This window comes from Solanum lycopersicum, chromosome 3 (assembly GCF_036512215.1).
Source record: "Solanum lycopersicum chromosome 3, SLM_r2.1".
NCBI lineage: Eukaryota > Viridiplantae > Streptophyta > Magnoliopsida > Solanales > Solanaceae > Solanum > Solanum lycopersicum.
The window spans coordinates 56,224,235-56,244,016 of NC_090802.1; the positions used below are offsets into that span (position 1 = coordinate 56,224,235).

Below are 19,782 nucleotides of genomic sequence, written 5' to 3' on the forward strand. Positions count from 1 at the left end.
TTATTTAGGGCAACTTTCACATATAGCAAACAAAAAATTCATATTTATATGTTATAGCAAAGTTTGCATAATTACGCTTTATAGCAAACATAAAACTGTATAATTCGCTATACATATACAATTGTATAATTCGCTGGCCTAAATTGTATAATTCGTTGGCCTATTTCCCTGCAATTGTATAATTCGCTATCCTATTTCACTGCGAATGTATAATGCACGTATAATTCGCTGCCTATTTCGCTGCAATTTTTTTATAAAATTTGCTTTGCATACAGTTGAATTGAATTAAAATGTATGTATATTGTATAATTATAAGTGTATAGCAAGAAGATATATATTTTTCTCTCGCTTTATACAAAAACAGAAACACAATATATACACTTCTGTTGTATAAAGCTAGAGAAAATTGTAATTCACTGCAATTATATAATTCGCTGGCCTTTTTCTCTGCAATATTTGAAGTAAATTGTTCGTAAATTGTATAGTTAAGTGTATAACACGAAAATATATATTTTTGCATGTGTATATACAATTTTCTTTCGCTTTATACAAAACAAAAACATAATTATACACTTCTTGTATAAAGCGAGAAAGGCGAGCGAGAATGGAGAGTGGCAAGCGAGATTTCTGGGAGAGAGACGCTGACAAATTTTAGCTAACATTTGCTATGGAGCACAATCAAATCAAACCTTACCTATTCTACTTATTTTAGGTTATTAGTTTCCTATTACATATAATTTTCTCTTTTATTTATTACTAAAAGTCTTCTAACAAAAAAACAAATAAATTCCTAGAAAATATAATAAAAACTAAAATAAAAAAGAAAACTCTAATTAGAAAGAGATAGGACAAAACTCTCAACCTCTTGACATACAGAACATCTCCTGCCGGCCAAAGTCGATCAAATTCCGGCAAGTAAGTGTGAAATTTGTTATTTTTCCTGTTATTTATGCCATGAGTTTTAGCTCTGAGATATCGATCGTTATTTTAAATAAATACTTAAATTCGTATAAAGTTTAACAAATAGATATATGAATTTTATGTGAGATTATACATAATAATTTATAGTTTAGATATAGTATAATTCATATGTCTATATATTTAAATTTATAGAGATATAAGTGTTTACATATATACACTTAAAACTAAAAACATAAATATGAAATAAAATAAAGTTAAAAGGGTATATATAGATATATATGTTTATGCCCATTACTAATGTATAGATAGTTTCATGTATTTTAGTTAGTCATACAAAGGATTTCAATACCGAATTAGATCGATTAATCAGGTAATTATCCCTAAATTTTTTCTCAAAACATTTTCCATTTCCCAAAGCTAAAAAATATGACTTTCACCTCATATTAGATAGATGAATATTTTTTATTTTATATAATAATTAACAAAATATTAATAAATTGATTAATTATACCATTTTACCCTTTGCTCATGTCAATTAGTCTTCGAAGAAAGAAATTTTTAAATGTTCAAAATTTGTATAAACTTCAAAAGACCATATTAATTGTAGGAGTAAAATGAGAAAAAATTAATTAATTTTATTTCGATTTAGTAAGTAATTAAGTAAATATAATATTTTAATAAAATGTCTATCTAATATGAGATAATATGAGATAGAGAAAGTATTAAATTGATAAATAACATAACTATTCCTCAAATTCCTCTCAAGACATTTTTCATTTGCCAAAATAAAGAGGTTTAAAATATTTTTGCAAATAAATTTATAGGGTGCATTTTATTTTTGATATATCAAATCAAACACTATATTATTTTAAAGAATTAACTAATTAGTAATGAAATTCAATTAAATTTAGGTAAAAGTATTTTTAAACCAAAATTTTGGATAAAAAAATGGAAAGAAAATATTTATTAGTTCTTTTTCTATTGGTAAATAAAAGAAGGTGTTAGACTACTTTCAAAGCTTTACCGGCAAGCTAATACCGGAATAACCCGTAACAAAAATATGAGTACAAAAAAAGCTGATAAAGGTAATCCGGTACCGGTGGTTCCATTCGACGACGTAGACATGAATTGTGTACCGCCTCCGTCGCGTCCATCGCCGGAAAACGTGTTCTCGTCAATAGCAGAGAATCGGAGTCCCCGGCGCAGAAGAAACTTAGGATCGAAGTAGATGAGGGTTCTGTTGTTAGCGATACTTCCAGTGAAGATAGCATGGTTTTCAGCGATGAAGTGAATGATACCTCCAGTCCCATAAGACCGACTTATAGCCAGTATGATTCAGACGAAGACTTTTGCCCATATTACCCCCAGAAAATGGATAAAGCTGTTTGGGAGAAGTATTACCAACAGGTTAAGGAGAGCGAGGTAACCTCATCATTCCTTTCTAATTTGAGTCGTTTATGAAAATTTTGAGTTTATTTAAGGTAATTTAGCAGTCTGTAGTTTGCACCTGTATATGAAAATTTTGAGTCAAAATCAGGTGATTTATCTATGGTTACATATTGTATTGTACAGTATTATTCTGATGAATACAGTGTTTGGATAGATTGTATCATTCTCCGTCCTTACATAATGTCACACAAACCTACAAGTGGGCTACTGGTAGAGCTACTATGAGGTAGGATAAAGACGTGATCACACCAAATCAGTATGTATTCCCATGTAACGGCTATTAATGAAAAAAATCCGCTTTGTTCTAGTTCATTCTCTTTCCCTGTTTTGTGCAGAAAAATTATTGATTTGAATTCTTTTTGAAATCTCGTTTTTTTCTTGTAAATTTCTCACATATACCAGCTCAAACTACAGCCAAGAGGGTGGAAGTTGTGTGTTTATGTCTCTACCTAACATAAAATAGATCTCTACCTAACAATGTATCTAAGCATTGTATTTAAACTAACAGCACAATGAGTAACAACCATCCAAACAATGTTAGGAGTATGTTGTTTACGTAATAACATTGTATTTAAACTAACAATATAATGAGTAACAACCATCTAAACAAGTTAGGAGTATGTAGTTTGTGTAACAACCTGTATATGAACCTAGGGTGTAGTTTCTAGCAGCCTCAACGTGTTTATTCCATTCATTTAACCGAAACGCCTGAAACCAAGTTTGATTGCAGCTGGTTTGTTTAAATATTGAGCATGATAGTAGATAATGGTGAAATGATCTTAAGTGGAGCATCATCATCAAGATGATTCGTCTAGTCGACCCTAACTTGCTTGTGATCGATGAATAATGGTAGATTGGTAGTTGTTGCATAGATAATCATAGGGAAAACTGATTCAACTGGTCAAATTATGAATCCAAGTGAGATGCTGAGAGTGGATTTGAAAGTGATATTAGATTCAATAAGTACATTGAAGCATGTATAAGTTCCAGGATTAGAAAAGAACTCTTTTTGAGGGTGTGGGAGGCAGCTTAGATTGGAGTTCAGATTAAGGGTTGATGTTAGGCTGGCATCTCAGCTTTAGAAGAGTTTTTAATGATGAGGCGGAAGAAATTGATGAGCTTTGGAGTTCATTGGATAACATCAGCATTGCCGCAAGAAAAATGGAATCAATAGTATGGACTGCTAGTAAAAGTAAGAAATTTAGTGTGAAGAGTTTTTACAAGCTGTTGGAAAGGCAGATTGATTTGGTGGAAGAGAACTGGCTATGTGAGATGTTTTGGAAGACTAGAGCTTCTCCCAAAGCAGTTTGTTTTAGATGGATAGCAGCCAAGAACTCATGCTTCACTCAAGACGTGTTGCAACAGAGACTTTTCTTTTATGCAATAGATGCTTCCTATGTGAACCCCCCCGCCAACACACACACTCAAGAATCTGCTTATTCAGTGTGGACGGTGTACACAAATCTATGTGGGATGAATGGACAATTCCACTCAATATGAGGAACTTGTTGGAATACCGGCCACATCCGAGGGTTGACTAGCAAGGGAAATCTGGAGAACTATCGCTTTTATGTATAACGTGGATGGTCTGGTTGGAAAGAAATAGGAAGTGTTTTGGAGGCCAAAAAGTCATATCTGTTAAAAAAAATTAGACGTTTGTTGAATCTTTTTTGCCTTGTGCAAGGGTAGGACAACCGACAATTTTTGGCAATTTCTAGATTTCGTGAATATGCTAAATTGAAATTGTAACAACTTCCCTTCTTGGTACTGATTAGTAAAATTATCTTACCTTTTATAGACACCAGGTTATTTGGTACTTCCAAGTAAATGTATCTTTGGCTACTTGCCTGTATAGGTTCTGCGAATTTTCTGAAGGTTAAGTAATTACATAGCAAATTGGATGCAATGGGCAATATTGTCTCTTATTGTTGGATCGTACTTTTGCAGGGATTTGATATCACAGATTATCCCGGACAGTGTGCGATGACAACTGTCTACCCAATGCCATTCTACTTGAACGACCCTAAGAATGTTGACATGATGACAGATTATGCTGGAAAAGCACTTAGGCAATACAATGATGAAAAGGTATACTATAGATGCACTTTCTTTGTCTTTCCTGATTGTCCTTTTCCTTCGTTTTCTCTTCTGTATCTCTAATAAAATAACTTGACTGATTTTTAGGGCACCAATTACAAGGTCAATGACATTTTGAAAGTGAATGGAGGTGGTTGTCGTGACTTCATCTTCTATATTACCTTTTCTGTTAAAACACGTGATGATAAGGATGACATTTTTCAAGCAAAAGTTGTGAAAGATTTAAGATACCGCTTGCAGTTTCCGTTGGTCAGGCCAAAGGTAAAAGCTTTTATTGGTTAAGTCTCTTATCAGCACCATTATGTCATTCATTATATTTCTTCTGACATTGTTAGTGTGCTGATATTTCTTTATGTGCTTTCAAGCATGTTTTGATTATAACCAGAGTCTTAACAGAATCATGTGTTCTATGAGATTAGGCTGTTGTACCACAAAATCAGTAATCATGTATCCGAGTGGATATCAGAGTTGCTTTATTGTGATTATGTTATTAGTGTGTTTGGGTAAATTTAACCGATAGTACATGTTATCTTCCCTTTGCCAATGATCTTTTTAATTTTTTTTATGAATAGCTACAACAATTTTGAAGGGCAATGAAAACAGCACTACTGAGAAGTTATTAAGTTGTAGGCAACCTTTGCTTTTACCTCATATGAACATGTCATAAAAATAATAATTCAGGACTACTTTTTTTCTCTTAGCACTGCTTTGTATAATTTACAATACTTTCTGTCGACCTATTTCCGTGATTGTCTGCATTTTCCTTTGACAAAAGAAGAATTCAGTGGATGTGGCATGGTTGTAGTAGTGCATGTAGACTCTGTGCAACTGATAATAAATTCAGCACATCACCAGGTACACAAATAGAATTAGGCTAGACAGACCTCACCTTAAGGAAGTTAAGTGTTTGGGTAACTAGATTCTTAGAGAGCGGTGATGCTCCAGTAGTTCCTAAATTGGCGAAGAATCTCTAGTCTGAAACATGAGTTCTCTGAGTCGAAAACCTCCATTGCCTTTTCTCCGTCTTTCCACCAATCTTTTGCATTTTCTTTTATCATCTCCATTGAGATGTACAGGCAGATTTGGCGTTCTATTACAAGGAAGAGCTTTTCTGTTTAATAGAGATTTTTAGGAGATTGGTTGCAATGAAGTCTCTGATTAATAATCAACAATGATCTTTGAGGTCTAATCGCATTGTTTGGTTGTTGTTATTGCTTCCATATTTGTATCCCCTCCCCTTTTCAAACTGTTTGGCAAAGCTTAGTTCAGCTCTATTAAAAACAACCTCTCTATATCTGCGAGGTAGGGGTAAGATAGGCTTACACTTACCCTCCTCAGACCAGACCCCATTCTTTGAAATTAGTAACTGTCTTCTTCTATTGTGTAGCCGAAGAAAGCTTCAAATATGCCGTGAATGAAGAATGAGCTGTGAAGTCTCCTTTTGGTATATTTAGCTTAGAACTTCATCAACATTTGTTGTAGCTATCATGGGGTATAATTACTTAACGACTTTATTTTATTCAAACGCTCTTGTGCTGAACACATTAATGTATAATTACCTTAACTGTGCATTCTTCATCAATGAATAGAAAAAGCACTTAGTTGAACTTGCAGATGGCTTACTACATTAACATAAGTTACTCTATTGTATACTGATACGATTAATCTATAATGGGATACGATAATTTAGAGAGTGCACTACGTTTAATTTTAGCATATCCCTGATAACCCCATTCCGTTCCCCAGCTGTTTTTCACCGAACAGAAATCAACACCCTCCTCTTCACCATATCCTACAATTAACATTGCATGTTTTCCAACTACTTGTCCTTCAGTTTTCTTCTGTCTCACTTGAGCAATTTCATGTTCTGTTGGTCCCATGTACACTCCCTGTATATATGTTAAAAACAATCAAAATATAAACCCATATCTTCTAAGTAAGCTAAGAGAATAATGAACAAAAATTTTGTACTCCCTTCCTCCTATTTTTGTGTAACACCCTTTGTCTTGACACGATGTTTAAGAAAAAAAAAGGAAGATTTTTGAAATTTTTGGTTCAAAACAATATGTGGTTGAGATTCATTCTGCTAAGAGTAAGATGAGAATTTTAAAGTTTTTAGATTATTTTCTAAGTACAGTAAGATGACATTCTTTTCGAGACAGACTATATAAAGGAAAAAGTGTCATGTGATCGAGGGAGTATTACTTCACCTTTCCACGATGTAGTTGAAGACTTGTAACATGAAGAGCAGCACATGTAATAGGTTGTTGTCGAATCAACTTTTCTATGATTTCCTTTTCTCTTTTGCCTTTTCTTCCAACTCCTTGATCAATTCATATACTCTTTGAAATCCATTTATCTTTATAGCTCTCTACATAAATATTATAAATTTTTAATATCATGAGTACGTTCTAATTACTACTGGTAAATTGAATGATGATATACCTACCATTTCAGTCTGGCATTCACATTTACCCCTCTCCTCCATAAAAGGGTATTTAGTTTCTAACGTTATACCATAATCCATAGCAAACTTGTATGCCTTGTTATATGAACATGGAAAACATTCCTTCTCTCCCAAATCAGCAAAATACGAAGGCTTTTTATATTTGGTGTACATACAATCAATCAACTGTTGCTTTGAGAGCGAAACAATCTCTCTTTTATTCTTAAGGGCATATGCTGCCGTAATAGCTTCTGTTGATGTGAATGCCCAACAACAACCTTCACATAAAGAGGAACTATTTGTTATTATGAGTTCATATTTGAAACTAGTAATACTATAAAAAAAAAAAAAAACTGAAAGATACGTACAACAATGACCTTGATTATCAATCCCAAGAAGACATTTTCTTCCCACCCATCGAAATTTAATATTCTGAGTATTTGGAAAACAATATCTAAGTCAGCCAAAAGTTTGAACAAATTTAAAAAAACATCAATTAATTCATCGATATCATGTACCTCCTTGAAGAAATCGTCTTTGCCCAGACGTTTAACTTCTGGTTTGGACCAGCTTGGTCGTGTAATGTGTACCTCTTCTTCTGGCGTCCTCTCTGTACTTGCCATCAAAACTATCAATGAAATGTCAATTTGTGTTAAGAATAGACTCATCGAGGTGAAATGATTTTTTAGCCTTTTATAATTTTTTACACATAAGATATCTGGAAAAGTCATTTCTTTGAGGACAAGAATCTCACTTTCTGTATGAAGATTATATATGTTATTATTAATGCTTAGTACTTTGTTTTAATTTCTTTCATGAATGAAGCATTGCACTAAACAAAACGTAATAAATAAAGAGAAAATTGTAGAAGACAAGTAGGAGAAATAATCAAACTTCGTCGTCTTGACAGTGGCTACTACTGATCTTCTTATGCACGCTATAATCTCCTTTACTATTCAGCTAGCTAAATTAGAAGAATAATAACATAATATATAGACACATCTCCAATGGCAGAGTCAGGATTTTTGACACATTTCCAATGGCAGAGTCAGGATTTTTGACACATCTCCAGTGACGGAGTCAGGATTTTTGTCAAGGGTATTTATATTTTAGGACAAAATAGAATAATCAAAAACATTAAAGAAATCGCCACATTTTGAGCCCGAAACGCAGAGGTATTTTTGCACAACATTAACCGCTGGGTTATCAACCTTTATTTTATCAAGGTTGTTGAACAGTTAGTATATATCTAAAAAAAAACAATATTTAGTATATATATTCGATTTTTTTTTGACTAAGGTTATTCATCTGACCAACCTTGACGTGCCATAGCTCCACCCCTGCACATTTGTCCAATCTTTACATGTCATTGGTGAGAGGTGACAAATATCTCATGAAATTAAGTGCGTGAAAGCTTACCTGAACATCAAGAAAAAAAAAAGTAATACAGTACGATAGTATAATATAGTAGAGAATAGTATTGAAAACACCTTTAAACTTGACACAAATTATTACTTTCATGCCCGAACTACTGACAATCTCAAAAACACTTCTTTATTTGACTAATTGAACTTAAATACACCCCGATCTTGTAATAAATGAAGTAAACCTCTAAATTTTCGTCAAGTTTAGGGATATATTTGACACTTCTCTCAGTTTTTTATCAAAAGTCTCATACTGTTACAAGAGTTTGAAATGACATAGTACATATATTGGATCCTAAACTTAATTTGAAATTTTAACTTTGACCTCCAACTTTTATAATGCACAAATAAGAACTTTAACTATTCAACTTTTAAATAAATAAACACATGAGTCCTACATGACACAATAATACACGTAGGACACCACGTGGGACAAAAAATGACATGTAGGATGACATATAGAACATGTCTATCTATTTGTTCAACTTTATACAAGTTTAAGTGTTTATTTGTGCACATCCAAAGTTGGGCATAAATGTGATTTAAAGCCAAGTTAAAGGGCACATTTATGTATTATGCCGTTTGAAATCATTTGCTATGTGACTGATCATGATGTATCTAAGTTCTAGTCAAAGTAAACGAGTGTTTTTATGACCGAAAGTAATTTACTCCAAATTTAAAAACGTATTCAATACTTTATCTTTAATATAGTACCATTTTGGTGCTAAAATTTAATGCTCCGCAAGTTTTATTTTCTTTTCAGAGCTAGCGCCCTGGAATAATATGGTTCAGTATACTCAAATGGATAAACTGATTAACTTTTCCGCCTAAATCATTCTTCAATATAGGCCATTTTTCTGTTAAAATATTAATGCACGTACCAAGTTTTCTTCCAAATTATATATCTGCCCAAAAAAATAATTTTTCAAGCAGAGTGGTAAAAGATTCACTTTTATTAATGAATTTTCAATGATGACTACAATTTCGATAGTAACTTTATTTTGAAGTTCGTTTGATAGGTGGTTAGAGTTATCCAACTATTAGTTATAGTGATTAGTTACTGGTGAATCATTAAATTTAAGTATTATGTATGTAGGTATTAGTTATGTGAAGGTAAAATAATACACAGATTTCTCATAATTTATACGTATATTAGTTATGCGACATTCTAAATCATATATTATTATAAGCATGAAGCTCAAAACTTAAAAGTTGAATTACTATTTTGCCCCTCTAATAAATTAAAACTTTTATAATTTTCATATATATAATCTTCTTATTCTCATTCCATAATCTTGACCTTTCAAATTTCTAACACAAATATAAATAAAATAAAAATGAGTAATTATTCCTTATAGACAATAAATTAAAGTAGATTCATGTATCTTTAAAATTAAATTTCATCTCTATTTTTTTATATTTATTTTAACAAAGTAGATTCATGTATAAAATTAAATTTCATCTCTATCTTTTTTATATTTATTTTAACAATAATTCATGTGACTTTTCACGTTTCCAAAATTTTGTTCTATAAATTTAACTTTTTTCAAGAAAATTTTTTATTTACCACTCCTACAATTCGTGTGTAAGAACTCTAAACATGTGAAATAATGTCACAATTTGAGGTGAAAGTTGTGAGATTCCCTTCTGCAGTCACGCGAATAGACAAAAATTCAATTATTGAAGCATCGGAGCTTGATGTGTTAGTTCTATACTTATTTGTAGTAAGAATTATAATAAGACTTTTTTGTCTCTCTTCATATAGTTGAATTCTTGTTTTATTAGCAAGTTGCTCTAAATTCATATTTGTATTTTGTATGCTCAAATATTCAGTTTCACTATAGAGACAAAAATAAAATGAAATGCCTAATTATCTTGCTCATCTGTATCTTTTTTTTTTTTTACTTCGTACTTATAATTTTACATATACATTAATTTTCATCTTTAAGAATGAATGTGATAAAATAGGATGTTTACTCTTTTCTTTTCTTTTTATGGAAAAAAAAGGTGAAACATATAATATTAGATTAATGGTGGATAAGTTAGGTATGAAGAGAAAATTAAATTTTATATAAAAATAGTAGTTGTTCATAAATATTCTGATTTTCAAAATATAAATAATAAAACTTTTTACGTCATAGTTTTAAATATTTATAGTTAACGAATTAGTTTAAAGTGTTTGTGGATAAAAATTTAATACAATACTTTAAACACATTCATTATAATTATCAGGAGATTCAAAAGGCAAAGTAAAAAAGTTGAAATGTTTTGTTTTCCTTTCATTCAAAGTTAATCTTACACTATTTCTTCTAACATTATTCTACCAGTAAAACGGAACTATCGAGAAATTTAATTTAGATAGTTGTTATTTTTCCGTTTTGCTTTGTAAACTTATTTTTGAATTATAAACGAAGTTTATTTTATTAATTTTTCATATTATTATTTCGATGCATTCACTAGGAGGTCAGAAAATTGGAGTGTCACAATTAGTAGTAAAACAAAGTAAGGAATCTCAATTAGACATATTTTATTATTTAGTAATATTATCTTTTAAGAAATAATATACTCATGGGTGAATTTTTATACAGGAACAATTTATTTCCTATCTATATAATCTATCTACGAAACATCGTATGATCATACTATGTTTTTGATATGTATACATGAATAACTTATATATTTCCTATCTACTTATCAAACGTTGTATAAGTGATCATAATATACTTTTGATGTATGCACTAAAGAAAAAAGTTTTGTTTGATAACTGAATTAAATATAATAACAAATTTCTTATCTACACACCAAACGTCATATAAGTAATATGTTTTTGATACGTGCACTAAGTGCAAAAGTTTAAAAAAAAAAAAAAACTTCCGACCTGCCGGATTCGAACCAGCGACCTAAGGATTAACTGTGGTACACCGTCTACAGTCCTCCGCTCTACCAACTGAGCTAAGGTCGGATTTATTTTCAGTTCTCTTTAACTTTGTTAGAATTGTTCTTGTTTGATGCCCTTTTATACTGGCCAAAACTCACAAGGTTGTCCTCCATTCATACTAATTTATGTCAAATTTGCGTATTAACAATAATATAATTTTGTATGTTTTTTTTTGCAGTTTTTTCATAATTCAAAATAAGTGAATTAGAGCATGTTTGGATGAGCTTAAAAGCTGGTCAAACTGATTTAAAAGTCAGTTTTTGTGCTTATTTGAGTGTTTGACAATTATCCAGGGGTACTTTTTTTTCAACTTAAAAACGACTTATTTTAAGCTAAAAGCTAAGTGAGGAGTATATTGACCAAGTATATTACCTTTTTGCCCTTAATTCTTTATTGTTATTATTATCATTGTATTATTATTGTTATTATTATAATAATAATAATAATTATTATATTATTATTATTATTATATTATTATTATTATTATTATTATGTTATTATATTATCATATTATTATTATATTATTGTTATTATTATTACTATTATTATTATTATTATTAATTTGTGATGATAAAGAAATATGTGAATGATAGGAAATGTTATTACTTATGGATGTAAAACATAAATTAATTTTATTTTAATTTTTTTAAGGGTAAAAATCTTAAATTAATTAACTTTTTATCATGTTAACATCTTTAAGGGTACTTCAGACATTTTAATAAACAAAAGTGTTTACCATAACTTATTTGTCAAACACATCAACAACTTTTTTTTTAACTACAACACTTTTACCCAAACACATAAACAATTCATTTATTTTGAAATGAAGGAGTTTTTATTTTTTTTTATTTTTTTAAAAAAAAATCATGTCCAATCACACTGTCATAACAATTCAGCACATTTAAGGACATTGCGTCATGCCTTATTTGCATAATGAGTGAGGAACCAAAGGTGGCCTATAGAACAATCAATTTGATGCATCATCAGTTATATAAAATTTAAAGAAATAAACACACGAAGTAGACAAACAACATCTACTATATATACATGTATAATATACGCAAATAATTTCAACTTTGTATATACAATGTAGTTTTGCACTCAGAGGGGTTCGAGTTCGCCCTTGCTGACTACTGTCGTAGTTCAACTATTAAGTAATCAAGTTCACATAAAAATGGACTGAAGAGAACCAAGAAATATACAGCATATATAGGCCTGGAAAGTTATACTATAAACTAGTGAACTTGGAACTGCGTTATGCATATACAACAAATCAACAGTTAAGAGTTGCATATTTATTCTACTAGTATTTTGCCTTTCATGTTTGGACCAAACAGAAAAGGCACATAATTAGTTGATATCTTTACATTGAGGTTAGTGGAAGTTGATGAGATCACCTATGTCTTTGAGACTTCCTTTTCCATCGTGTCATTTAGCGCGGTCTGGGGATACCTTCCTTCGTTATCAAGCTCCATTGATCCTCTGTAGCAAATTCAGGGTGAGAATCCTAGCAGTGGTGTTCTAACTGTGAAATTTTTCATGTCTAAATGCTGTATAGAGGGCCTTCGTAGTTGAGAAACAAAGAAATAGCGAACTAGCTAAGAAACATGATAACTGCTACGCCTCAATTCCAAACTAGTCGAGAACTAGCTTAGTACCGGGAGGAAAAAGTCATACCTTTTTCTTCATATTCCTCATTTGCTTGCCTTGAGCAGTTGATCTTCTTATCATGGACATCTTTATACCAGTGTCTACATTTTGAATACTACTTGACATTATCTGTTGAGTCATGAAAGTTCAAATGCATCAAACCTATAATCATCTAATTCGTTGGAGGTCATAGTACGCAATAATTTCTTTACTAGAGATATAGACTATATTATGTTTTGATTCTCGCTATTCAGATTGATATGTTTTTAAGTTTTGAACTAGAGGAAGCTAGTCTTGTAGAGTGAAGCCAAACCTAAATGGTACCTCACAATATGGACGATATTTCCCTTGTATGCGCGGAAATAAGGTTTGTATCCACAAGTAAGGTAGAGACTTCATTTTCTGCTCAACCTCATAACGCATTCCTTCCTCAGCCTCAAACATCTGTGCAACAGCTTCCATTGTTGAAATATCCTCAGTAACAAAGAGGCTGCAGCTACTTCCACACAGACAGTTGAAAGTTTCAAAATCTGCATAATTAAGTTTGTTTGGTTTAAGAAACAGGATATGGAAATTGGAGGACTGGAAAATGAAATGATCAAATGGTGTGCTCAATAAGTGCAACAAGTTTACATCCTATGGCCATCGAGCTATCACAAAGTGTTGCATGTAAATCGGATTGCAATTTTCTTAACAAAATTTAGACATTACTGCAACAGTACCATGAAAAAGGCATATGGGACCAGCGAAACATTTGCACTCAAGGTATGCCACATAACAGATTCGTTTGCAAAGGATGCAGGTAAATGACCCTCGAGGTTTTGAACACATTTTAAGAGAAGTTCTCAACTTCTCCAAGCACCAGCGGGCACGGTGGTATGATCTCAATAGGCATGAAAATGAAGTCATTACACAACGAACATCGATTAAGTCTGATGTGCAATAAGGTCTGCTGGCTAAAGACTTTGAGAGAAGCATTGCTTCTGCACAGAGGAGCTCTTCATAAGGAATAATTGGCACCTTTCCAAGAAGAGCATAACGCTCACTAGCTGCAGCCCCAAATGGAAACCATTCACCAATTGCAAAATTCACAGCCTCACCACAGTTAAAGCCTGCAGGAACCATAAATATTAGTTGTATGAGCAAAGTAATATCCTTCATATTATTTATGGTCATTTCAAGTGACTTATCAAGATCTAACCATGACTAAATCCTGAATGGTATGCTCTAGGGAAGGTAATGACAAACTCTCCTGGCATTTGCACAGCCTTGTAAACCGGGACACCATATTGTAGCAAAATCTTTGGAGAAACCATAGTTGTTCTCTCTTGAAGAATATTAAAAGCTCCATTGACCCCATTTTCTGATAGGATTTCCTCATTATAAACGCGATGCCTGATAAAATTCTCAAACTGAAGAGCTTCATGACCAGGAACTCCATACCAAGTTTTGGCAGCCCCACAGTGATGATAGTTAATGCTGAGAGGAAAAGGAGTAAGGAAAATGTACAGAAACTGAAGAGCTGAAACATCAAAGAGAATGTTGATAGTATGACTTGCCTATAGAGATAATGATCCTCTACGTGCCAAGCGAACATACTAAATAGCATCCCAATGTACAGCATGGGGTCTGTTACTCCCTGAAACAAATAAATATATCAAAACGACAAAACCATTGAAGCATTTTTCTGTTATTCTGCATTGTTCCCAAAATGTACAATCATACACTACCGGTATTTCATTAACAAGCAAGCGTAAGGTGGATCTTTGCAGCCGAGGAAGTATCTGCACAGAGAACAATGATTTGATATTGGATGAAAAGGCTAAGGTGTACTAATCATGGTATTTGCAAATCTTATGCTTCGACACAAAAGAAACTCAATGAAATTAGAATATCTTTATGCAATACTGCTAAGAAATTCCTATAACTAGAGACAGCAACACTGATAGACAGTGCTTGAGCACAGAAAACTATCATGACAAACAGTAAAATATGAACTTCTGATGCATCAATAAGCTTAGGATGCAGTCCGTCATAGACAACGAAGAAAGATGATAACATAAGACAGAATGATGTAAAGCTAGCAGCAAAAGTATAAGCAGAACCTTGAAATTCCATTTGCTACTTCCAAGAGGATCACTGAAAGTGCTTGAGAAGGCACTACCATCTATATTAATCCCATACTCAACCGTCCCTCTCTTTGCAACTGTCATTTCTTTCCAGAATTCCTTTTCCACATATGCAGGAGGAAGGCATCCAGATATACAGTATCTTCGAGCAGTTGCCTTGTTTGCCATTATCTCAAAATCACGAATAGTATAATTTCTGAAATGTAAACAAGACACTTGAAGCAAATGATCATACAAGATCCAACTTATAAGTAGCAAGACCATGTCAAAAATGAGATACACTGTGATAGCAGCGGTTTATGCTGCAGTAAATGTGGCCATCATTTTTTGACAGTATTTGCATATCTAAAGCTATTACTGGACATCACTAATAATATAATACCTTCCTCTCATGAAGAAGGTGATCATATCGTTGTTATTCCATTCAGCAAGTCGCAGAGGTTGCAGCTTAGTGGTAAACTTAAAACGTTTTTGCTCTTTCATCAACACTACTCCTGCCGGAGCAGAAGATCCTAAGGGAGAGACAATCTTACAAATGCCTGAAATTCAATACAGTTCTGGTCAATCAGCCGAGGATGGATGAAAGAAGTATGACAATTACCACAGCACAATGCAAGAAGCAATACGAATTCAACTTAACCATTGTATGTTCAGAAAAAGACAGTATAGTGAATGAATCAAAAGAGACTTATTTAATTGTTCAGGTTCCTAGAGCTATTATCAGGTTTATGAGAATATCTATAACGACAAATCCCAAAAAGCGGTAAACAAAGAGGAAACAAAAATGCTGTGATCTGATAGTGCCTATATCAGAAGTAGGAAACATAACATTAGAAGCCTAAACTTTACTCCTTCCATCTCAAGCGTAAGCGCCTTTTGCTTATTGATGGTCAGTTTGATGATTTCTGATAGCTAATTTGAACAAAATAGTTATTTTTTCAAAAAAATAAAATAAATAGAAACAAAGTACTATTCTCTAAATATATCAAGAGAAAGTTTCCAATTTTCAGTGGTACCATATTTTGATGCTTCGGGAGCAATTTTCTGCACATATACCAAAGGATCCTCAAACTCTTCCTTAGATGGACGATATACTGGGCACTCTTTAATCGTATCGGTCCAATCAAATTCATCCATACTAATCTGAGCAGCGGCCTTCGTTTTTTGAGAAACTTTTCCATGAGAAGGGCCATGAAGATAAGGTTTCTTCAATCTTCTTGCAGATCCTTTTTTTGTTACTTTCTCAACAACATTCAGAACATCTTTCTTACGCTTAAATTTTTCTGGTACTCTTTTTTCACAAGATAAACGATCCCCTGCTTCAGCCTGCAGAGAAAGCCTCATAACAGTTAAAATACGAACATTTATGCGAAAATTCTGATTCTTATTACAACGAATTTTCAGAAAAAAATGACAGGAAGTACAATGGAGTCGATTTTTTTACTTATAATCTGTATCATTCCTGATCAAAAGTGAGAAAAAACAAGTTATGTTTAAAAAATGAACAAACATAAACTCAAAATCTGTAGTAAAATGAAATAATTTTGAACGAATTGCTAAAGAAATCAGAAAGAAGGCAAGCTATCTGATGAATTTGCTGAAAATGCCAATGCCGCATACCATATGAGCGTTCTTCGCATCGAATTTGTAGAGAGAGAAAAAGACGCTGAAGAAGGTAACGAGAGAAATCTCACCGCCCGCCCTTTTGAAGATTTGAAAATGGATAAAACGTTACAGTTCGTTGGCTATTTATACCTTTGCATTTGGGCATACCGGAACCCGACCCGACCCGTGAAAAACTATTGCATTTTCAGGTAAAAATGCAATTTACTGCCTTTGGGGGATTTCTATTTTTATTTTGAACTTCTAAATAAAACAGTTTTTTTTTTTGGCTACTACTTAAAAGAACTTATAATTATCTATTTTTTTAATATTAGATAATTTTATTCTGCAAAACACTCAGCTATCTAATTTTATTTTTAAAAAGAAAAACACTTTTGGGATTATATTATTATGATATTGAAAGGAACTAGTTTAGTGTTATTTTTTATTTTTAAGTGATATTTTATTATTTCATGATTAGTTGTCTGTATATATATTTTTTCATTTATTCCATCTGCATAATATTAGGAGATTCATAAAATTAATAATTATGTACAATTACTGACGGTTCTGTTCTTTCATATTATTTATTCTTATTTTATTACACCCTTTAAAAGTTCATAAATAAGAAGAATATTTTCACTAATTTATTTTTTAACCCTTTTTTATATGAGATTTCTAAAACAAACAATGGCGGGAGAATTCAGACTACACCAACCTTTCTCTGAAATAGAGAAAGAAGAAAAATTTATACAGGAGCGCAAGGAACTCCTTATAAGGTTCTGGAAAAAACTTCCAACAGACACTCCACTCAGGGAAGCAGAGCTCAGACTTACTTTATTTACTTTTACTTAGCATGTTTGAATTTGAGATATTTATTAAGAAAATAGTGATTGACATGACTATTTTATCACATGTTTATTAAGTCTTGAAAAACAATATGAGGAATAATTTATTAATATTAATTATAAAACATGAAGAAAAAAAATTCTTGATATTCACTATCGAAATTTGAACCCTTCGTATAATATATGAAAGATCGAGAGCTCTTCAAGTCGTTGGACTGAACTCGAAATTATAAAACTATAACAAATCCTTTTGAATCAATTGAATTATAATTTAACAAATATTATTTAAATCAATTGAATTATAATTGAATTACTATACTGACATACTGCAATCGATCCTTACCACCAACAACCTATCTCCACCATTACAATTAGCATCACCGTCAACTATCAACAACACCGTCGATCAATCACCACACATTCTTTAATCACTACCATAATATCAACAACACCATCATAACTATCAATCGCAACTAGTATGTCAGTCATTACTACAACATTAACCACCTCCACCATTACTATCCATAACACTAACCATCACTATAAAACCATCCCCGTCATCTAACGAACACAAATATTAGTAGTATATATTTTTATTAAATAATAATTTAAGTTTAATTACTATTTATATTTGATATATTTATTATTTTACAAAATATACGCACACATTGAATTTTGAAAAAAACACGAACAATATTTCTAATCATTTACCAAATAGGAGTAATGCAAATATATAATTTTGACTTAGAATCATTTTATTTTCTTTTTTAAAAAGAAAAGAAAAGAATCAGTGGCGGGTAAGGGAGTGAGGATCCGCGTGATTAGCTGAACGAACTTTTTCAAAATTTGAAAAACAGAGGCCAAGACGGTTTCTCTTACCTTATTATCTCAAAACTCCCAATCATCAAAATCAGAGAGTGACGGCACGCGAACCGATGCTGATTTTTCTATCACAAAAATAAAACAAAATTAAAAATGAAAAAAATATATACACGCGTAACATTTATGGTTTCTGGCTTACCTTCTGTTACGTTCTTCATCATTTGTATTAATGATTTGATTTGATCAATTCACAGATCCGAAATTTCTGAATAATTTTAGCAGAGATTTTTACCATCTTTTATGCAATTGGAGTATTATTGCGAATAATTGTGATTCATTCATAATCTGGTGTAAGGCTTGATCAAAAAACAGAAGTTTTTAGATTTGGAATAGAGATTAGAGATCATGAGCGGAGATGCAGAACCGAAGCTTGACGATGATCAAATTGCGGAGCTTCGTGAGATTTTCCGGTCATTTGATAGGAACAATGACGGAAGCTTAACGCAGCTTGAACTTGGCTCGTTGCTTCGATCATTAGGATTAAAGCCGAGTAATGATCAATTGGAGGATTTAATCCAGAAGGCAGATAGGAACAGCAATGGATTGATTGAGTTTTCGGAATTTGTGGCTTTGGTTGCGCCGGAGCTTATATCGGCCAAGTGTCCGTACTCTGAGGAACAGCTGAAGAAGATTTTTCAGATGTTTGATAGGGACGGTAATGGTGTGATCACGGCGGCGGAGTTAGCGCATTCTATGGCTAAATTAGGACATGCACTTACACAAGAGGAGTTAACAGGGATGATCAAGGAAGCTGATAGAGATGGTGATGGTTGCATTAGCTTTGAGGAGTTTGCTCAGGCGATGACTTCCGCTGCATTCGATAATTCCTGGACATGAAACGCCTTTTCCTTTCTGGTCTGTGTCCACTTAATTCTACTTGTTTTTTTTGAATTGTTTAGTTCATACCTGATGGTTGATAAATAACCATGCAGGCGAAAGAAGAAAAACAGACTTGAGCTCCAACAGGGGACCAATTTCAATCAACGATGGGAATGTTCCAAAATGAGTTCATTGCTCAACTTGGTTTTTCCAATATTGCCAATCTCATTATTCTGTTTTTGTTAATTGTTTTTTTTCTTTTGGTAGCTAAATTTGTGTAGCATAATCCGTTCATTACAGTTTACAGAAATGAAATGCATTTTGAGGGATGCAATAGAGACCTCCAATCATATGATGCTTTGGTTTATTGAAATTCTGACTCGGAAACTAACCTGCTTTCTGCAGTCCTTCAATAAAAGGTACCCAAAAACCTTCAGGTTTGGCCATCATCTTAGTTCTGGAAGTCTTCAAAGAAGACCATCCCAAACATGCTTTCATAAACATCAACTCAAAATATTTCCAAAATAAAACTAAAATCAGATCCAAATGCAAAAATTCACAATGATGATGATAGGAC

At 32.3% G+C, this 19,782-nt stretch overlaps 4 protein-coding genes and 1 non-coding gene across 6 annotated transcripts; 2 read left to right on the top strand and 3 right to left on the bottom strand.

Annotated features, from left to right (window-relative positions):
• Positions 1-817: 817 nt before the first annotated feature.
• On the top strand, positions 818-6,074 carry LOC101267389 (UPF0725 protein At4g29550). The gene is made up of 4 exons (XM_004235299.4): positions 818-2,343; positions 4,318-4,458; positions 4,555-4,728; positions 5,855-6,074. The coding sequence occupies exons 1-4, from the start codon at positions 2,191-2,193 to the stop codon at positions 5,879-5,881; spliced, it is 495 nt and encodes a 164-aa protein (XP_004235347.1). The 5' UTR covers positions 818-2,190; the 3' UTR covers positions 5,882-6,074.
• Positions 6,016-7,875, bottom strand: LOC101261796 (uncharacterized). The gene is made up of 5 exons (XM_069295494.1): positions 7,432-7,875; positions 7,282-7,345; positions 6,917-7,191; positions 6,678-6,838; positions 6,016-6,356 (listed from the first exon to the last, which is right to left on the bottom strand). The coding sequence occupies exons 1-4, from the start codon at positions 7,642-7,644 to the stop codon at positions 6,752-6,754; spliced, it is 639 nt and encodes a 212-aa protein (XP_069151595.1). The 5' UTR covers positions 7,645-7,875; the 3' UTR covers positions 6,016-6,356; positions 6,678-6,751.
• A 3,334-nt stretch (positions 7,876-11,209) lies between these two features.
• Positions 11,210-11,299, bottom strand: TRNAY-GUA (transfer RNA tyrosine (anticodon GUA)). Its single transcript is given in 2 exon segments — positions 11,210-11,245; positions 11,263-11,299. It is a non-coding gene; the product is annotated as a tRNA-Tyr (tRNA).
• Positions 11,300-12,485: 1,186 nt separating this feature from the next.
• On the bottom strand, positions 12,486-18,658 carry LOC101251071 (lysine-specific demethylase JMJ13-like). Of its 2 annotated transcripts, XM_069295495.1 has the most exons (12): positions 18,526-18,658; positions 18,384-18,451; positions 16,071-16,380; positions 15,437-15,593; positions 15,031-15,250; positions 14,656-14,709; positions 14,485-14,564; positions 14,127-14,404; positions 13,648-14,037; positions 13,250-13,455; positions 12,953-13,054; positions 12,486-12,757 (listed from the first exon to the last, which is right to left on the bottom strand). In XM_069295495.1, the coding sequence occupies exons 3-12, from the start codon at positions 16,189-16,191 to the stop codon at positions 12,740-12,742; spliced, it is 1,626 nt and encodes a 541-aa protein (XP_069151596.1). In that variant the 5' UTR covers positions 16,192-16,380; positions 18,384-18,451; positions 18,526-18,658; the 3' UTR covers positions 12,486-12,739. The 2 variants fall into 2 exon arrangements, with proteins under 2 accessions (XP_069151596.1, XP_004235293.1); XM_004235245.4 differs by lacking the exons at positions 18,384-18,451; positions 18,526-18,658 and adding an exon at positions 16,675-16,767.
• Positions 17,827-19,555, top strand: LOC101243870 (probable calcium-binding protein CML18). The gene is made up of 2 exons (XM_004235305.5): positions 17,827-19,241; positions 19,319-19,555. Exon 1 carries the CDS (start codon positions 18,732-18,734, stop codon positions 19,221-19,223), a length of 492 nt encoding a protein of 163 aa, XP_004235353.1. The 5' UTR covers positions 17,827-18,731; the 3' UTR covers positions 19,224-19,241; positions 19,319-19,555.
• The last annotated feature ends 227 nt before the right edge of the window (positions 19,556-19,782 follow it).